Source organism: Ovis aries, chromosome 13 (genome assembly GCF_016772045.2).
Source record: "Ovis aries strain OAR_USU_Benz2616 breed Rambouillet chromosome 13, ARS-UI_Ramb_v3.0, whole genome shotgun sequence".
NCBI lineage: Eukaryota > Metazoa > Chordata > Mammalia > Artiodactyla > Bovidae > Ovis > Ovis aries.
Genome location: NC_056066.1, coordinates 10737337 through 10753305, shown reverse-complemented (window position 1 = coordinate 10753305; position 15969 = coordinate 10737337). Strand labels below are relative to the sequence as shown.

Below are 15969 nucleotides of genomic sequence, written 5' to 3'. Positions count from 1 at the left end.
TTCACTAAGCATAATATACTCTAGGCCCAACCACACTGCTGCAAATGATAGAATTTCATTCTTTTGTATGGCTGAGCAATGTTACATTGTACATAAATACCACCTCTTTATCCATGCATCTGTTCACGGACATTTGGGGTGTTTCCATGTCTTGACTTGGAAAATAGCGCTGCTATGAACACTGGGGTACACATATCTTTTCAAATTAGTATTATCTGTCAACTTGTTGATGGTGGCCATTCTGACTGGCATGAGGTGGTACCTCACTGTGGTTACAGAGGACTCCTTCACCCACACTGAACATGGTCCACTGGCCACCTCAGCCATCTTCTCCACTGCGGACCCAACATCACCGTAGGCTGAAGGCAAGGCAGGGGCTGCTGCCTTCTGGCCTCCTGTGCAATAATCCAGCTTATCCTTCCTCTCTCAAGCTAATCCTCCTTCCTTCTCTGTCTCATCAAATCTCTTTTCCTTTTTCTCCAACCCACGCAGCCTGCTAGGAAACATAAAAGGGTGGGAAACATGACAGCCGATGCATTAATGCATTGTTTTGGCGATTCTGGTTTCAATCTCTTTACTAAATTTGGTGATTCTTGTTTCAGTTTCTTTACTACATTTGCCTGGAAATAACTAGGGAAGGAATCAAGTGTCTGAGTTCCAGGGGCTGAATTCAAATTGCTTTGTCATAGCATTGGCTCAGGACCCCTCTTTGCCCTTGAGCTTGAGTCCGCAGCTTCTATTCTCAGTTAGAAACAGGAAGCAGCGTTGTGAAAGTGGAACTAGAGTTAACATCAGCTCGCCTTTTCCAATAAATCTCTCCGTGAACAGTAAATGCATGCCAACCTGATTAGTCAATGTGAAGGAATCGTTTACTGGAGGGTACAACATCTCTGCTAAGAAATTTGTCTTTTAGTCATGATGATGATTAATGTTTAATCTAGAAGCTCAGAACAACGTTCACTAATTTCTCATGTTTTCTCTTACTTCTTTTGGAATAGCTTTTCTAAGTTTTATTTACTTAGGTAAATAAAAGTAGTCTTGTTTTTGTAACTTTAGCGTCTCTTCTGATTAGAGCGTCATTGCAAAAAGATCCGGGGGTGGGGCGAATGCAAACTTTTTAAAAAAGAAAATAAAGTTATCTACAAGCCCAGAGAATTACTTAATTCTTGGCATATATTCTTCAAGCCTATTTTGTGTATATGGACACATACATGGCTTACTGGAAATTCTTTTATTCATTTTTATCTCAACCAGCTTTTTCACTTCAGACTTTGTAGACATCTTTCTGTGTTAACAAATGTAGATTTCAAAGTTTTGAAAAGCTGAATACTACTCCATTGTATGGGTATGCCACATTTCATTTAACTGTTTACTGATAAGAGATTTAGATTAACATTTAAAAAATTATTTTAAACAATGCTTTAGTGACTACTCCTGTGTATGCATTTCCCATTTTCTTAGAATACATTTCTAGAAGTGAAATTAGAGTCGAAAGGAATGAAGCTTCTCTGAAGCTTCCGTTACACATTGCCCGTTTCCTCTCCTATCCTGCAGAAATGTGGGTATGTTCCCTCCTCTTATCTCTAGCTGTTTTTGATGACAGTTCGAGTAGTTTAAGGCCAAGTCCTTGCACACACGGTTGTGGCTGTTTGTCTAGGCGCAGGTCTGAAAAGCTCAAGGCTCCAGGCGATCAATATGCCTCCTGAGCCACAGTGAGACTCCTGGGTCTGCAGCTGCTCAGCTGTCACCTTAAATTGTTTAAAGCTTATTTTTGGCTGCGATGGGTCTTTATTACCGTGTGGACCTTTCTCTGGTTGCAGTGCTCAGTCTTCTCGTTGCACTGGCTTTCTTCCTCGTGGAGTGCGGGCTCTAGGGCGTGCATGGGCCTCAGCTGTTGTGGCTCCTGGGCTCTAGAGCACAGGCTCAGTAGTTGGGGTACTTGGGCCCAGGTGCTCCGCAGCAAGTGGGATGTTCCCAGACCAAGGATCGAACCCATGTCTCCGGCATTGGCGAGTGAATTCTTTACCACTGAGTCACCAGGGAAGCCCTAGATTGTCATCTTAGACGCAGGGCACGATGGTGATTTTTGCAGGGAGATTTCACAATATTAAGGCAAACTGGCCAAATCTGCTGGGAGCTTCTGATTGATACAAGTGTTTTAAAAATAGTACTGTTTCACCTGCTCCTGGGCCCAGCCCTCTTGCTTCCACATGAAGGTCCCACCCTCCCTAACAACTCCCAAACAACCACTGTGGCTGTGTTGGCAGGAAAGGAGTGTCCTCTCTGCCCTGATGTAGAACAGTCAGAACAGTGTGGATCTTAGGATCTGTTAGTAACTGTGAGCTGGTTGGGAAGGCATCTGGATCTCTCTGCAGAAGCGTAAACTGTACAGAATTTTCAGGCTCAGGGACGCTGGGACTTTGAGCAGGGTGCTGACTCATTCTGCTCTCTTTCCAGCAGCTGTCTCCATACCTGTCGCTGTTGTCTTTGCAGTGTGCCTGGTGTTTCTTCTGGTACGTTGCCTGATGTCAAGGTGAGTAGCACAGGAGACCCACGCTGGACAAGATGCTTCCTCCCCCAAGAGCAGGGTTGCATCTGATGACCTAGGTCTGCCCTTGCCAAGGAAGACCCTTTCCTGGCTGGAGATGTGGGTGCTCCCACCCACTCTGTGCTGGGCAAAAGGAGTGTCCAGGCCAAGTGGTCACTGAATCAGGCCTGTTCCCTTCACTGTCCAAAGGCAGCCTGCAGGTCACTGGTCAGAATCCAGGCAGCCAGAAATCAATGGACGGCATGGGGCCAATTCACCAAAAGCCAATTCAGAAGGAAAGAATGTGCCAAGTAACTGATTTGATGGACGTGCAGTTTGTATGATATAGTTATGGATTGTTCCTCTTGAATGTACTTGTTAAAGATGGACACACGTCCCCATAAATAGGCTCATACGTGTTGGCCTTGGGATTTCTAATACTAGAAATTCTATATTTCAGCAAGACTGTTTCTGCCACTTGCTGAAATTTCAGCTTTTATTTTTCTAATCTTTAGGCATTTTTACCATTTCTTCATAAAAGCCTCAAATAGCATATTAGCCTTGACTCTGTACTTCCATCAGCTGGTAGCCAGTATTTTACCATTCCATAGTGATATGGCTGTTCAGACATACCAGGTGTGTTGAAACTAAACTTTTAATTACTAGTCACAAAAATTTCTTCCTAAATATTATATCAATATAAAGATTATACCACTCTTCGAGCCTAACTTTGACAAAATGAATATTCCATGAAATGGTACTGCAAAGTCAAAATATAAAACAGCTATCAAAATATTCACACACATCTTCAAAAGCTATTAATATTACCCTAACCAAAAAGAAATGCCATAAACTTCATAGTCTAGAAATCAAGAAAGCTGATATTTTACTTGAAAATTCATCAAAAAATCCCCCTAAATGCTAAAATATTTGCAAAGTAGAAAATTACTTTTAAAAGGATTTTAAGAATATCATTACAGTTAAATAATTTCTACATAGAATGTATTTAGAATTATTCTTAGGAGATAGAATATATTCATTGATGATATTAAAAAAGAATAAATACAATATTTTTAAAGAAGACATTAAAAATATATTCTTAAAAAGAATTTGTAAATTTGATAAATATGACCAATAAATATGCTCCTAAAAGGAGTACATCAATATTCACTGACTGTACTTATGCTAACAGTCATGAATGTATCTTTAAGACCTGGTAAACATGATAAACACTGCTGCTTGGCCGTGTGGTGAGCTGATTCTTTCCATAAGCTGATTAATTTACAAATGGGTTATTAGGTAGATTATTGATTCAACAAATTAGGTTTTAGAAAATTGGTTTTGTAAACTGGCCTAGAGTTCTGATTTGTAGTTTAGGCCTCACTTCAAGGCGCTCAGGTGTTGACTCTACAGTGTCCTGAAAATTGCTGCTTCTCAGGAGGCAGACTGTGTAATCCGCAGGTCCGCATACTCAGGACCTAAAACACATATCCAGTGACAGGTGGGGAGGCATGGGATTAAGATTCTCTGCATCCCCTACTGGCTTCTCAAGAACTGATTAATATATTTGTTTATTTAACACTTACTAAATAAATGTCCGGGCTTCCCTGGTGGCTCAGATGGTAACGTCTCTGTGTACAATGCGGGAGACCTGGGTTCAATCCCTGGGTTGGGAAGATCCCCTGGAGAAGGAAATGGCAACCCACTCCAGTACCCTTGCCTGGAAAATCCAATGGACAGTGGCGCCCCATGGACAGGGGGCTACAGTCATGGGGTCGCAGAGCGTCGGACATGATTGAGTGAGCTTTATAACCTTTACATCACTTTTATCAGGACTGTCGATGCTGGCTTGGCCAGGCTCCTGGTCACTCACTCCTCCCATGGCACCTGGCACTGGAACCACTGCCTTTTGGCAGGGGACTGGCAAGGCGGGGGGAGCTGCCCCCACAGTGCTGGTAAAACTTGGTGGACAAAGGGGTGAAATGCAAAATAAGATCTAAAGGCCACCTGTGAGTGGAGGCAGTCTGGGTGCTCTCCGTCAGAGTGTCCGAAAGGAACTGTTTGTTGACACAATCTCTCCTCTGTCAATTATCATGTTTTCCAGGCGAGCCCACCAGACACCCGGTGTTGAGATGGAGAGCATGGAGAGTGTGCCGATGACCACGGGGGCAGATGCCAGAGGGGAGGACACGGAAACCCACCTGTATGGCCTAGGAGGCTCCGGGGACGCCGAGGCCAGCAGCCGCGGTGAAGGCCCAGCTCTTCCCCAGCCAGAGAGGACCTAGGGAAGACTTGGGGCGCTGGCCCCAGGGGAAAGACCCCCAGGGTGAGGAAACATCTGGCCGTCATTTTACCGACGGCCCAGCTCAAGCATCGCCCTTACTGGTGGGTTCTCTGGGCTCAGGACAGATGCCCGCTGTCTGCCTGCCTTGCCTGCCCGCCCTGGGCGTAAGGCCCAGTTCCCAAAGTCCCAGCCGTCAACAGTTACCCAGGAGGGAGTGAAGGCCTCAGGGCTTCCAATCAGGGCTTTTATTTCATCATGACATTAATTCAGGACAGCTAGTCCACTCGATTCAATCCCATTCCTCAGCCTGACCTGCAGGTTACAGAGAAGAAACATACCTGAGGCTCCAAGTGAACTACAAGACTTCTCCTGGATTGGGAGGTGTTAACAAGGATGACACCAGCATTTCAGCTTGTAAAACCTTCTCTCAGCCAGGTGCTCTGTGTGCATGGAAAGGGAGCAGAGAGAGACTGTGCCTAATCGATCCTCTAGATTTAAGGATTCAGAAAGAAGAAAACTTAACTTGGTGATGTTTTTCTATAGATGTGCATTTATATTTATATCCTTGTCTTTTATATCTACATATTATAAGATTTGTATTTTGAAACTGTTTCTTGTACAAATAATATAAAATGTCTATTTTCAATTAAAAAAAAAAAGATTGTACTGAATCACTGATGAGAAATGTACCACAAAGAAAAAAAGGAGATCAGGAATGCAGAGTCCCACATGACTGAGGTCAGCTTTTCTCTCTGAAAGGAAGAAAAAGTCTTGCCTGCAGCCGAGTCAGACTGTGGCTTTGGAGAGTTTCCGGTAGTGTTTGCACGTGAGAAGCACGTGCCTGTCTGCTGCACACGCTGTCCCTGGGTTGCTTTCTTTCCTTCTTTGATGTTTATGTTTGTTTATAAGATCATGGGCCTTGTCCCAGCTCTTCATTTTAGAGATGGAAAGCCGACACCTAGAGAAGTGACTTGCCCATTTACTCATGCAGAGTCTCAGAGTTGGGGTGGGGGCAGGTACAGGGCGGGACTGTAAACCAGGTGTCAGCCACCCCATCACAAGGCCAGTGTAGCCAGGAGGGGAGGTGGACTGGAGGCAGAGCACCCAGTTCACCTGCTGCTGGGCTCTCAGAGTTCTCTCCTGTGACTCAGGTCATGAATTTAGATGCTTCAGCAGCACTGGTGCACTGGGATGACCCTGAGAGATGGGATGGGGAGCGAGGCAGGAGGTGGGTTTCAGGATGGGGAACACATGTACACCCAAGGCTGATTCAGGTCAATGTATGGCAAAAACCACTACAATATTGTAAAGTAATTAGCCTCCAATTAAAATAAATTGATTAATTAAAAAAAAAAGTGAAGGAAGAAAGGGTAGGAATTCTAAATAGTTGGTGTTGGGGATTTCAGAGAGGCACCATATTCACTGTCTCTTTCAACGAGCAGGAAACACTGCTAACACTCAAGCTGAGCCTTATGTACACTTGATTATCCAGTTATCCTTACATACACTGGTTACCTACACTTTTTTGCTTCTCTCTACAGCTGTTTGTCCCTAAGTTTCTGGAGTTTATTGATAACTGGATCCAGTTTGTTCTTCACAAGAATTTTTAAGTGTATGACCCTTGTTATTTTTAAAACTTATTTAACAGGAACAACATCAACAAAAAGGCACATGTTCAGTGGAGCCAGGGATTTGAAAGGTTTCTATGGGATGGAAGAGGGCTGGGTCACAGGGCTAGCTCGTGGATTTATGGTTCAAGTTCACATCATCTTGGGGAGAGTGAGTGATGTGATGCTGTGGAATCACCTTGCTCAGGTCCAGCACGAAGTCTGCTGTCCAACAAGCACCAACCAAGTTCAAGCTGGGTGAATTATATGTCAAAAATTAGATCTAGACATAGCAGCAAGCAGGGCTGGGTGGAGTCGAGGTCTAAAAGGACCAAGAGGGCTTGGGTAGGGACAGATCAATCAATCAATCAGGGCTTTTTTTTTTTTTTCCCAGTCCAAGGGATAAAATGAATTCTTTTACCAGGTGGTACAGTCCTTCTAGGGGAAGGTTTAAACAACCTCTATGATGCCAAAACATACCAAGGCCCCAGAATGCATCCATCAAGCAGTGAACATCTTGGAAAGAACTATGTGTTCATCTTCGAATTCTCTCAGAGACTGATGCATTGCCCTCAAGGTCATTAACAGATGCTAGATCAACAAACTAAAAGATTCCATTGGAGAAGGAAATGGCAACCCACTCCAGTATTCCTGCCTAGGAAATCCCATGGACAGAGGAGCCTGGCAGGCTACAGTCCATGGGGTCACAAAGAGTCGGACACAACTGAATGAATGATCACACAGTGTATCTCAGGCTAAGATGCTATGGGTGCCTATGATTTCTGTAGCTCATTTAAAATCATACCTTTAATAAATTCTCAAAGTCTATAATTCTTCACAATCTATATAAGAAAAAAATAGATTAATTAAAATATTCCTAATCAAAATAAGGTAAAATGTTCTGAGAGCTGGTTCTCAGGCAGAGTTAAAAGGAGGTAACCTGGGACAGTCAGCACCCACCTTCCCATCCTTCTCAGACACCTCCAAGCATCTCAAGTTCTACATGTCCCCCATTTCTATATGCAGATAGTGGCTGATCCCAGAGGGCTGGCCTGGAAGGACACAAGGTGCCTAGAAATGAGGCGTCGTCATGGAGACCATAACAACCTACCTGGAAGGGCAAATGAGTGGCACGTGGGGTCTCTGGTGCACTTTTTCTGTTGCATCAGGACTCCTTCCCACTCCCTCACACCCGTGCCCACCTGCAGGCCAACTGTGAGTTCTCCAAAACCACCACTTCCCATCCGACCCGGAAGCCTCGACTCAGCCAACCGGGGAGGGTCCTGCGGGTGGACCTGATGTGATGTCGCTTCCTTTGACCTGCCACCACGCGTCGGGCCTCCCCAGCAGCAGTTCCAGACCACTACTGCTTGCTGCCCTTGGGGGCTGACTGGGCTCAGCCAGGCAGGTCTGCTCTGCACATCGTCAACTTGTCTGTGTTCCGTTAGTTGCTGGGCTGAGCTAGGAAGTCTGAGAAGACCTCCCTTGTCTGGGGCCCTAGCGCTCCCTTGCATGAACGCTCCATGTAGCTAGCTGGGGCTTCTTCACAGATGGTGGCCTCGGGACAGCCAGACCACTTCCAGGTGAAAGAAGAAACTGCCAGGCAGGCCCCTTAAGGGTGGGGACTGCCACATCTTATGGGCACATCTGTTTCATTTCATTGGTCAAAGCAAGTCACTGGGCCACCCAGCCTCTCGGAGATGTGGTGGGCTGACAAAAGAGGAGGGAAGGAATCAGGGGAACCGTCTTGGGAGATCCTACCTCGGTACTGCCCAGGGCCAGCATCTGTCTTTCCATCCTTGGTACTCTGTAAATGCCAAGGAGTGTTGGATGGATGAGTAAGGAGAATGATAGGGGTCAGGACCTGCCAGGCACTAGGAAGAGTGCATCTTTTTATTTTTAGTGGAGAAAGCACACAGGACTCAAAAGGGTCTGTGAGCTCTACAGATGATTCTGTCAGCTGGCTATGAACCTACATAATTCATATTTTTCCCTGCTCTCATTTCCTGTCCTACACAACATCTGTAACAAAGAAAACTGCCCATCATCTTTTTTACTTTGACTTGATCAGTAAGTAAGAATTTCCTCTTGATAAACTCTCTTCTAGATGTTAGAAGTAAGAGAACAGGGACCAAAAGGGCATATTTAAGGGTGGTTACGTGTTTCCAACTGACCAAATCTGCTTCAGTTCTGGCCTCAGAATTTCAAGAACGTAGCTGGGAATCTTGGGTTTACTTGTTGGTTTTCCCATAAGTCTTGAAGGCAAAGAAACCAGCTCAATTCAAATCAAAGCATCCCCAACACCTCACGCTGTCAGGAACAAATCAGGAACTCAACATGTGGCATTTTCACAGAATTTATAAACATACAGTGCTACACGCGTGAAGGAGTCGTGGTTCACACTTTTCTCCCCTAGGGCCCCATCCATGAACCCACCCATTCTACGTCTCTGGTCCTGAGTAACCTGGGATGTGACACTCTGTCTTCTCCAATTTGTCGTTGCTCAGTGGCTCTCGTGTCCAATTCCTTGCGAAACCATGGGCTGCAGCATGCCAGGTTTCCCTGTCCTTCACTATCTCCCGGTTTGCTCAAACTCATGTCCATTGAGTCGGTGATGCCATCCAACCATCTCATCCTCTGTTGTCCCCTCCTCCTGCCCTCAATCTTTCCCAGCATCAGGGTCTTTTCCAATGAGTCAGCTCTTCTCATCAGGTGGTCAAAGTATTGGAGCTTCAGCAACAGTCCTTCCAATGAATAATCAGGGTTGATTTCCTTTAGGATGGACTGGTTTGATCTCCTTGCAGTCCAAGGGACTCTCAAGTCTTCTCCAACACCACAGTTTGAAAGCATCAGTTCTTCAGGGCTCAGCCTTCTTTATGGTTTGACTCTCACATCTGCACATGACGACTGGAAAAAGCTTTGATTAAATGCACCATTGTTGGCAAAGTGACCTGCAGTGATGTTGGAGACCTCCCGCCCACACGCAGAGAGGCTGATATCCCCTTCTCTGCCTCCCACCAGGGTGCAGACCCAGACCCACGTGAGGCCCATCGGATGCCCTCACCCGGTGAGAAGCAGCGAGTATGGCATGAGCAAACACAGCAGAACTGACGGAGCAGCGCCCGGCAATGCTTCGGAAGCACCACGGGGTGGTCACGCTGCCGACGTCTTAGCTCTCCCGGCTGCCTCGGTTCCTCCCAGCCTTCCCAACCCAATCCTCCAAATGCCTGTGATCCTCCGAGCCCCCAACATTCTTCCAGTGCATCTTCTTTCCTTACTACAGACTCAGTTTCCATTGCTTGTCACCGAAGCAGTCCCACCAGAACGATTTGGTAGTAGAAGCAAGTGTTGCTAATCACAGAGAAGTAGGGAAGGAGGAGCAACTTTGAATGGTGATCTGCCTTACAGCTGACAGAAGCATAAGCTCTCTAACAGCCTGAGACGGAGCAGGAGTGGCTTGGAATGGCACACTCACCAACTGTGCGGCTTTGTGGTTCTACAACCCCCTCCCCCACTCCAGGGGTCGCTGTGACCCTAGCTGGCTCCAGGAGGATTGCTCAGTGACTATTACATAAACAAACTGAAACAAAAGCAGCCTAGAAGAGTGGAGGTTGTGCAGGGACTGGTTGCAATCGGCAGAATCTTTGGGTCCTGCTCAAGTCCCAGGCACTACCCAGGGGGCCCTTTCTCATGAATTCCATCACCATGAACTTGGTTATCTGTACAGGACTGTTTCTTCACATATCTGGGCAGAGAGCCGAAGGTACTAATTACAAAACATGCATGGAATCTTCAGTCTGAGAAAACAGATCAGGCGGGCGCCAGAGTTGCTCTAACTCCAAGAGGTCCAGCGCCCCCTGGGCTACATGTGGCTGCAGTGTCTCTGGTCTGTTCCCAGAACCCTTAGAAGCTGCTCAGCTTGGGGGCTTCTCAAGGGAGAGCTTAGAAGGAATTCTAGCTGCTACCCTGAGTTCTAATTATGGCAGCTATATTTATTGTGAGTAAAATTTGGTTTGAAGAATGCCATGGCTGAGAACATCTGAAAGCCTTCTATGCTTTGTTTCTGACAGATCTGGGTTTTCGGAAGAGCTCTAGTTCCAACTGTTGACGTGCTGGTGGTGGAAACACCATGGGTTTGGAGATCACACTGGTTTCAACCTGAGCACTATGCTATGTGCTACTGATCAATCGACCCTAAAGCCTGCCTCACCATCTGCTCCCCCAGGTTTGTCAAGAGAGCTGAACAAGGTGACACTTGGTGTCCCAAGCGTGTCTACCAGGCTCATAAACATTGAAGTTGCTTCCTGGATAAGGTGAATGCAAATACTGGACAACCAGGCCCCAGTGGCTGCCTGCTCCCTCCCTCCTTCTCAAATGAGTTCCCACTTTGGGGTATTAATTCTCTTCCACACTGTCGTGTGCGTCAAAGGAAGCGGACCTCACCCAGACTCCAGGAAAGTAAATCTGGATTACTCTGTATGCATCACCAACTCCAGCCCACACTCTGCCCTCCACAGAAATATTCTGCCCAGGACTCCCCTGTCCTGGGTCAGGCTTGCTGTTTGCTGGGGAAGGTTCTCCTCATCCTGACTGGCCCTTTACTTTGCTGGGATTCAGCCTTCTTGCAGCTTCCCGAGGAAGGCAGCATGGTGGATGACATTTTTACACGTAAAAGCGCCTTTATTTTACTTGCCCTTTGGTTGGGTTTGGGATGCGAGGCTGGAAATCGCTTTCCCTGGGTTTCAAGGTGCAGCTCCTCGGTGTGGAGTCGCATAACCTGAAGACGTTTCCACTCCTGGACATTTGCACACGGGTAATTCTCTTCCTGTAGAATCTCCATCTCTGGTGTTCCTGAAACTGCACCACAGTGGGCTCGCTGGAGGTCTATCGTCATATACTTTGCTGAGCATTTCAACCTGGAAACTCATAATTCAGTTCTGGGTGATTTTTCATAATTAAAAATGAAAGTTGCCAGCCTGTATTCTTTTTCTCAAACTCCTTTGGCACTGAGATGCTCAACCTCTTCAGGTGGCTCTGACCACGTGTCTCCTTTCAATCTTAACTTTTGTTCAACTCCCTGTATTATTTTTTCAACTTATTTCTTGCAACTATTCTATTGGTTTTTCATTTTATGCTTTCATCTCCAAATACACACACACACAACCGATCCTGTTATCTCATGCATACACTATCTTCCCTTATTCTTTGAATACATTTAAGAGATTTAGATTTTTCTTTTCCTTGTACAGCCCATTTCTTCCAAGTTGATGCTTTTCTGTTTTGATATCCCACTTTCGTCTTGGAGCTCTTTTCAGATGGCTGGAGACCCACATTTGGTTGGTCTGCTGCTCCTGTTTAACGGTCGAGCACTAAAAACTTGTTTGAAACCCCGAGCATTTGGGTAGTCTGATGCCGACGCGGGTCCCAGGAGGCCAGTCACCCAAGGAATCTACATCACTGTGGGTGTTTTTGCTGAAGTTGGTTCTACTCCCTACAGAAGTTGTTAGTCTCCCATCTAGCATGTGTGTATAAAACAAGGATGTTATTGCTAACCACACTGCCCCCCAAGAGGACGGTGTCAGGATATGGGGCCTTTGGGGGTGATGAGGTCATGGGGTGAAGCCCTCAGGATGGGATCAGCATCCTGGGAACAGACCCGAGAGCTCCCTGCTCCTTCCTCAAGCGAGACAGTGAGCAGATGCTCTCTGTGAACCAGGAAGCAGGTGCTCAACAGGCGGCACACCTGCCAGTGCCTTCCCCTCACACTCGCGGCTCCCAGAGCTGGGAGGAGTTGGAGTCTGCAGCCTTCCCCTCACACTCGTGGCTTCCAGAGCTGGGAGGAGTTGGAGTCTGCAGCCTTCCCCTCACACTCGTGGCTTCCAGAGCTGGGAGGAGTTGGAGTCTGTAGGTTACAAGCCTTCTGCTGCAGGCACCTGAGCTCCTGACGATGACGGCCTGTGTCCACGTGGCCCTGGCCCTCAGCTGTGCCTGGTCTCTTTCAGGAGAGCCTCCTGGTTCATCCTCCTCAGAGACCAAAGATCTGGATTCCGCCAGGGTTGAGGATGAGACGTTGCCCAGTTTCACAGGACAGCAAGAACATGAGGATGTAACTGGCTTTTATTCAAACTCTCCGCCACTGTTCCTGCTCCACCTTTACTCCTAATTCCCGTGGCCCCAGCACCATCGAGTCCCGCCCCTTGTCAGAGCTCTTGCGCCTGGAGAGCTGTCAGTCATCACTCACTTCTCTGCTTCCCAACCTCCAGACTCCTGTGGCTGTCACTTTCTCCCTGTTGTCTTTGTCTGAACAGGTTTATGCCTTTAAAAAATGATCCTATTTGTTGTCCCTGAAGTACAGCTTCAAGAAGCAACCAAAGTACACACGTATGACTGGTCCATGATCATGCTTGGTTACCTGAAGGCCCCACCCATGTTGGTCCCCATGGTCCAGCTCCTGGCCTCACTGAACTGACCATGCTAACATCTCCTCTGGCTTCGCAACTTTATTCCCCACCCCTGCTGGTCCGGGTAGTGCTGGACGCTGAAGCCACTTCCACTTAAACCCTTCCTCTCCTGAATTCAGCAGCAACTCCATCTTTGGGAACTGGCTATTGCCTCTTCAAAGAATGCTCTTCCTTTCTCAGCTCAAGCCTGGTGTTCCTCTCTGCTTTCCTTTCTGGACACTATGGTGGAGTGGACTCGTCGAAACCCTCATGCTGGTCTTCCTCAATGTCACTTACACACAATAACTCTAAACTGCTTCCAGTCCATGCCAGTCTGTTGACCTACAGACCCGTGTCCCCACCAGCAAACCTACTTGGGTTTCTTATAAGTACCCAAACTTGACAAGTCAAAACCAAGCCCATCAGTGTTTTTGCACAAACCTACTATACCCTGTGTTTTCTGTCCCAATGAAGGGTACCCTCACCCACACTGCAAACGAGCCAGAAACCTAGGGGTCCTGTGGGGATTCCTACCACTGACTTACTACCCCCAATGAAGCCCTAAGTCCTACTGATTCGACCTCTTTAATCCTGAGAGCAGAAGTTCTCAGAACTCAGTGCACATCAGAATCACTTGTAGGGCTTGTTAAACATTAACATCAACCAAATGTCCCTCAACAGATGAATGGATAAAGAAGACGTGGTACATATATACAATGGACTATTATTCAGCCACAAAAAGGAACAAAACTGTGCCATTTGCAGAGATGTGGATGGACCTAGAGGCTGTCATAAAGAATGAAGTGAGTCAGAAAGAGTAAAACAAATATCGCTTATATGTGGAATCCAGAAAAATGGTACAGATGAATTCATTTGCAAAGTAGAAATGAAGAGACAGGTGGAGAGAACAAACATATGGGTACCAAGTGGGGAGGAGAGGAACAGGATGAACTGGGACACAGGGATGGACGCGTACACAGTACTATGCATGGAGCTGATGACTAAGCACAGGGAGCTGTACTCAATACTCTACGATGATGTGAATGGGGAGGAAACCCCAAAGAGAGGGGATGCATGTATATGTCTTATAACTGATTTACACTGCTGTACAGCAGAAACTAACAGCACTGTAAAGCAAAGACATTCTAATAAAAAGTAGTAATAATAGAAGAATACTAACTGCTGGCCTCAGTCTCACAAGTTCTGACCCAGCAGATGTGGGTGAAGAACAGAATGTGCCTTTATATCAAGGTCCCAGAGTATGTGACACTGCTCACCTGGGGGCCACACTCTGAGGACCACTCACTAGAGGACAAGCCCACCTCACTGGACCACTTCGCCGGTGCTGGTCCAGCCCGGCAGATGTCATTTCTTGCTGAGATCATGACTCTGAGCCTCTTAACTGAGCTGACCTTCTCAAAACATCCTCCAATCTACAACTGGAATGCTCTTCCTGAAAAGAAAATCTAGTGTCTTACAATTTCTCACTGACCTCTCATAATTTTTGAGCACACCACCCACACTCCTTCGTGTCCAGCGTCCTTGGTGACCTGGCCCCTCCCTAGCCTGCTCCTACTGCACACACGCCCCAGCCAAACACATCTCATCTCTCCAAACATTTCCCATAGGTCATACCTTTAGTGACTGCAATTTCAGTTGCTGATATTCTGTGATATTTTAAAATTTCTCTGTACCAATACTTTAGGTTGGTCAAATGCTATCACCTAGTTTTTAAAAAAAATCTATAATCTGAAATATGCCTTGAGAACAATTATATGAAAGGACAAAGTAATGCATAATCTGCAATGCACTATGATATTTTAACAATTCTATTTCAAGAATAATTTTTATTTCCAATAACTTCTAAACAAATGGAATATGACATGATATAACAGAATTTGTTTTTATATGGGTAATTCTGCATCACAACCTCTATATACACGATAAAATCAAAGAAGATGGAGACAAATCAGAAATCCTAACTTTGAAATAAAAAACTAGAACTTGCTATTAGCAGACTGCACATTCTTAAACAAATTTAAAAAGATCTCATTTAAGTTATCAATGAGAAGGGGTTACTTAAAAATAAATGAACCAAAGAAAAATATCTGGAACTAGCTTATAATTATTTTCCTTATTCTCCCAATTTATGTGGTGTAAAAACAAAAAAATCTCTACAGAAAATGTGTACAAAAACACATTCACAACTAAATGAAATCAGGGAAGCTCCATGTTTTAAAGACTAACCTTCATAAAGGATCTAAAAGATTCTCATTTCCATGTAGTGCTCAGTTTGTATTTTTGAATAACACTTTTATTCTTTTCATCTAATCACTCATATTAAAATGATAATGGATATTTAACACTTATACACAAGGGTATGGGATTAGAAGATGCAAACTATTATGTATAAATAAGCAACAAAGATATATTGTACAGCACAGGGAAATATAACCATTTTTAATAATTTAAAATGGAGTGTAATCTATAAAAATATTAAATTATTATGTTGTACACCTGAAACTAACATAATATTGTAAATCAACTATACTTCAATTAAAAAATCTGTAATAAAAATAAATATAATTAACTTTATAAGTATATTTAACAAAACTATAAATTTTATATAGGAATTTCTATCTTAATAAACTGATTACTGATTTCCTTAAGAAACTAAAATAACATTTCTATTTTTACTGTGTATTTAAAAATTATTTTTCTATTTGAAACACACCAACTATTTGATTTGACTGACATTTTAGAAATTCTTATATAACACTTAAAAAATAAAGTACCAGTATCAATTCCCGGATACTGTTATTTTTAAATAAGTACCAAAACACTAACACTGATGTTTTACTGTGGCAGCGTGACCACAAACATGTTTGTCCTTCACGTTGCTCCTTCTTTCCAGAAGGTTCTCTCCTTCTTTAGTAGGTAGCTAGCCATTCATGCTGATATTAAACACAGCTTGAGCACCAACCATTCTGGTGGTCCCCCACCCTCCACTCTGATGGACGCCTCTTGGGCCCCAGAGCAGCAGTGCGGCTCCAGCTCTGGACGCCCTCTTCTAACCCACCCCCGCCACAGCATCACAGTCCTGACTGCCCT

General features: G+C 45.2%; 1 protein-coding gene across 10 annotated transcripts in view; it reads left to right on the top strand.

Moving 5' to 3' along the window:
* IL15RA (interleukin 15 receptor subunit alpha) overlaps nucleotides 1-11397 on the top strand; it is a 42707-nt gene extending 31310 nt beyond the window's left edge. For 4 of the 10 annotated variants that reach the window (XM_027976502.3, XM_027976498.3, XM_027976500.3 and 1 more), the window contains 2 exons: nucleotides 2458-2533; nucleotides 4632-11397. In XM_027976502.3, the coding sequence (XP_027832303.1) occupies nucleotides 2458-2533; nucleotides 4632-4812 (257 nt within the window). In that variant the 3' untranslated portion in view covers nucleotides 4813-11397. The remainder of the gene's footprint in view (nucleotides 1-2457; nucleotides 2534-4631) is intronic. The other 6 variants (XM_027976503.3, XM_027976501.3, XM_027976497.3 and 3 more) reach the window with 3 other exon arrangements.
* The last annotated feature ends 4572 nt before the right edge of the window (nucleotides 11398-15969 follow it).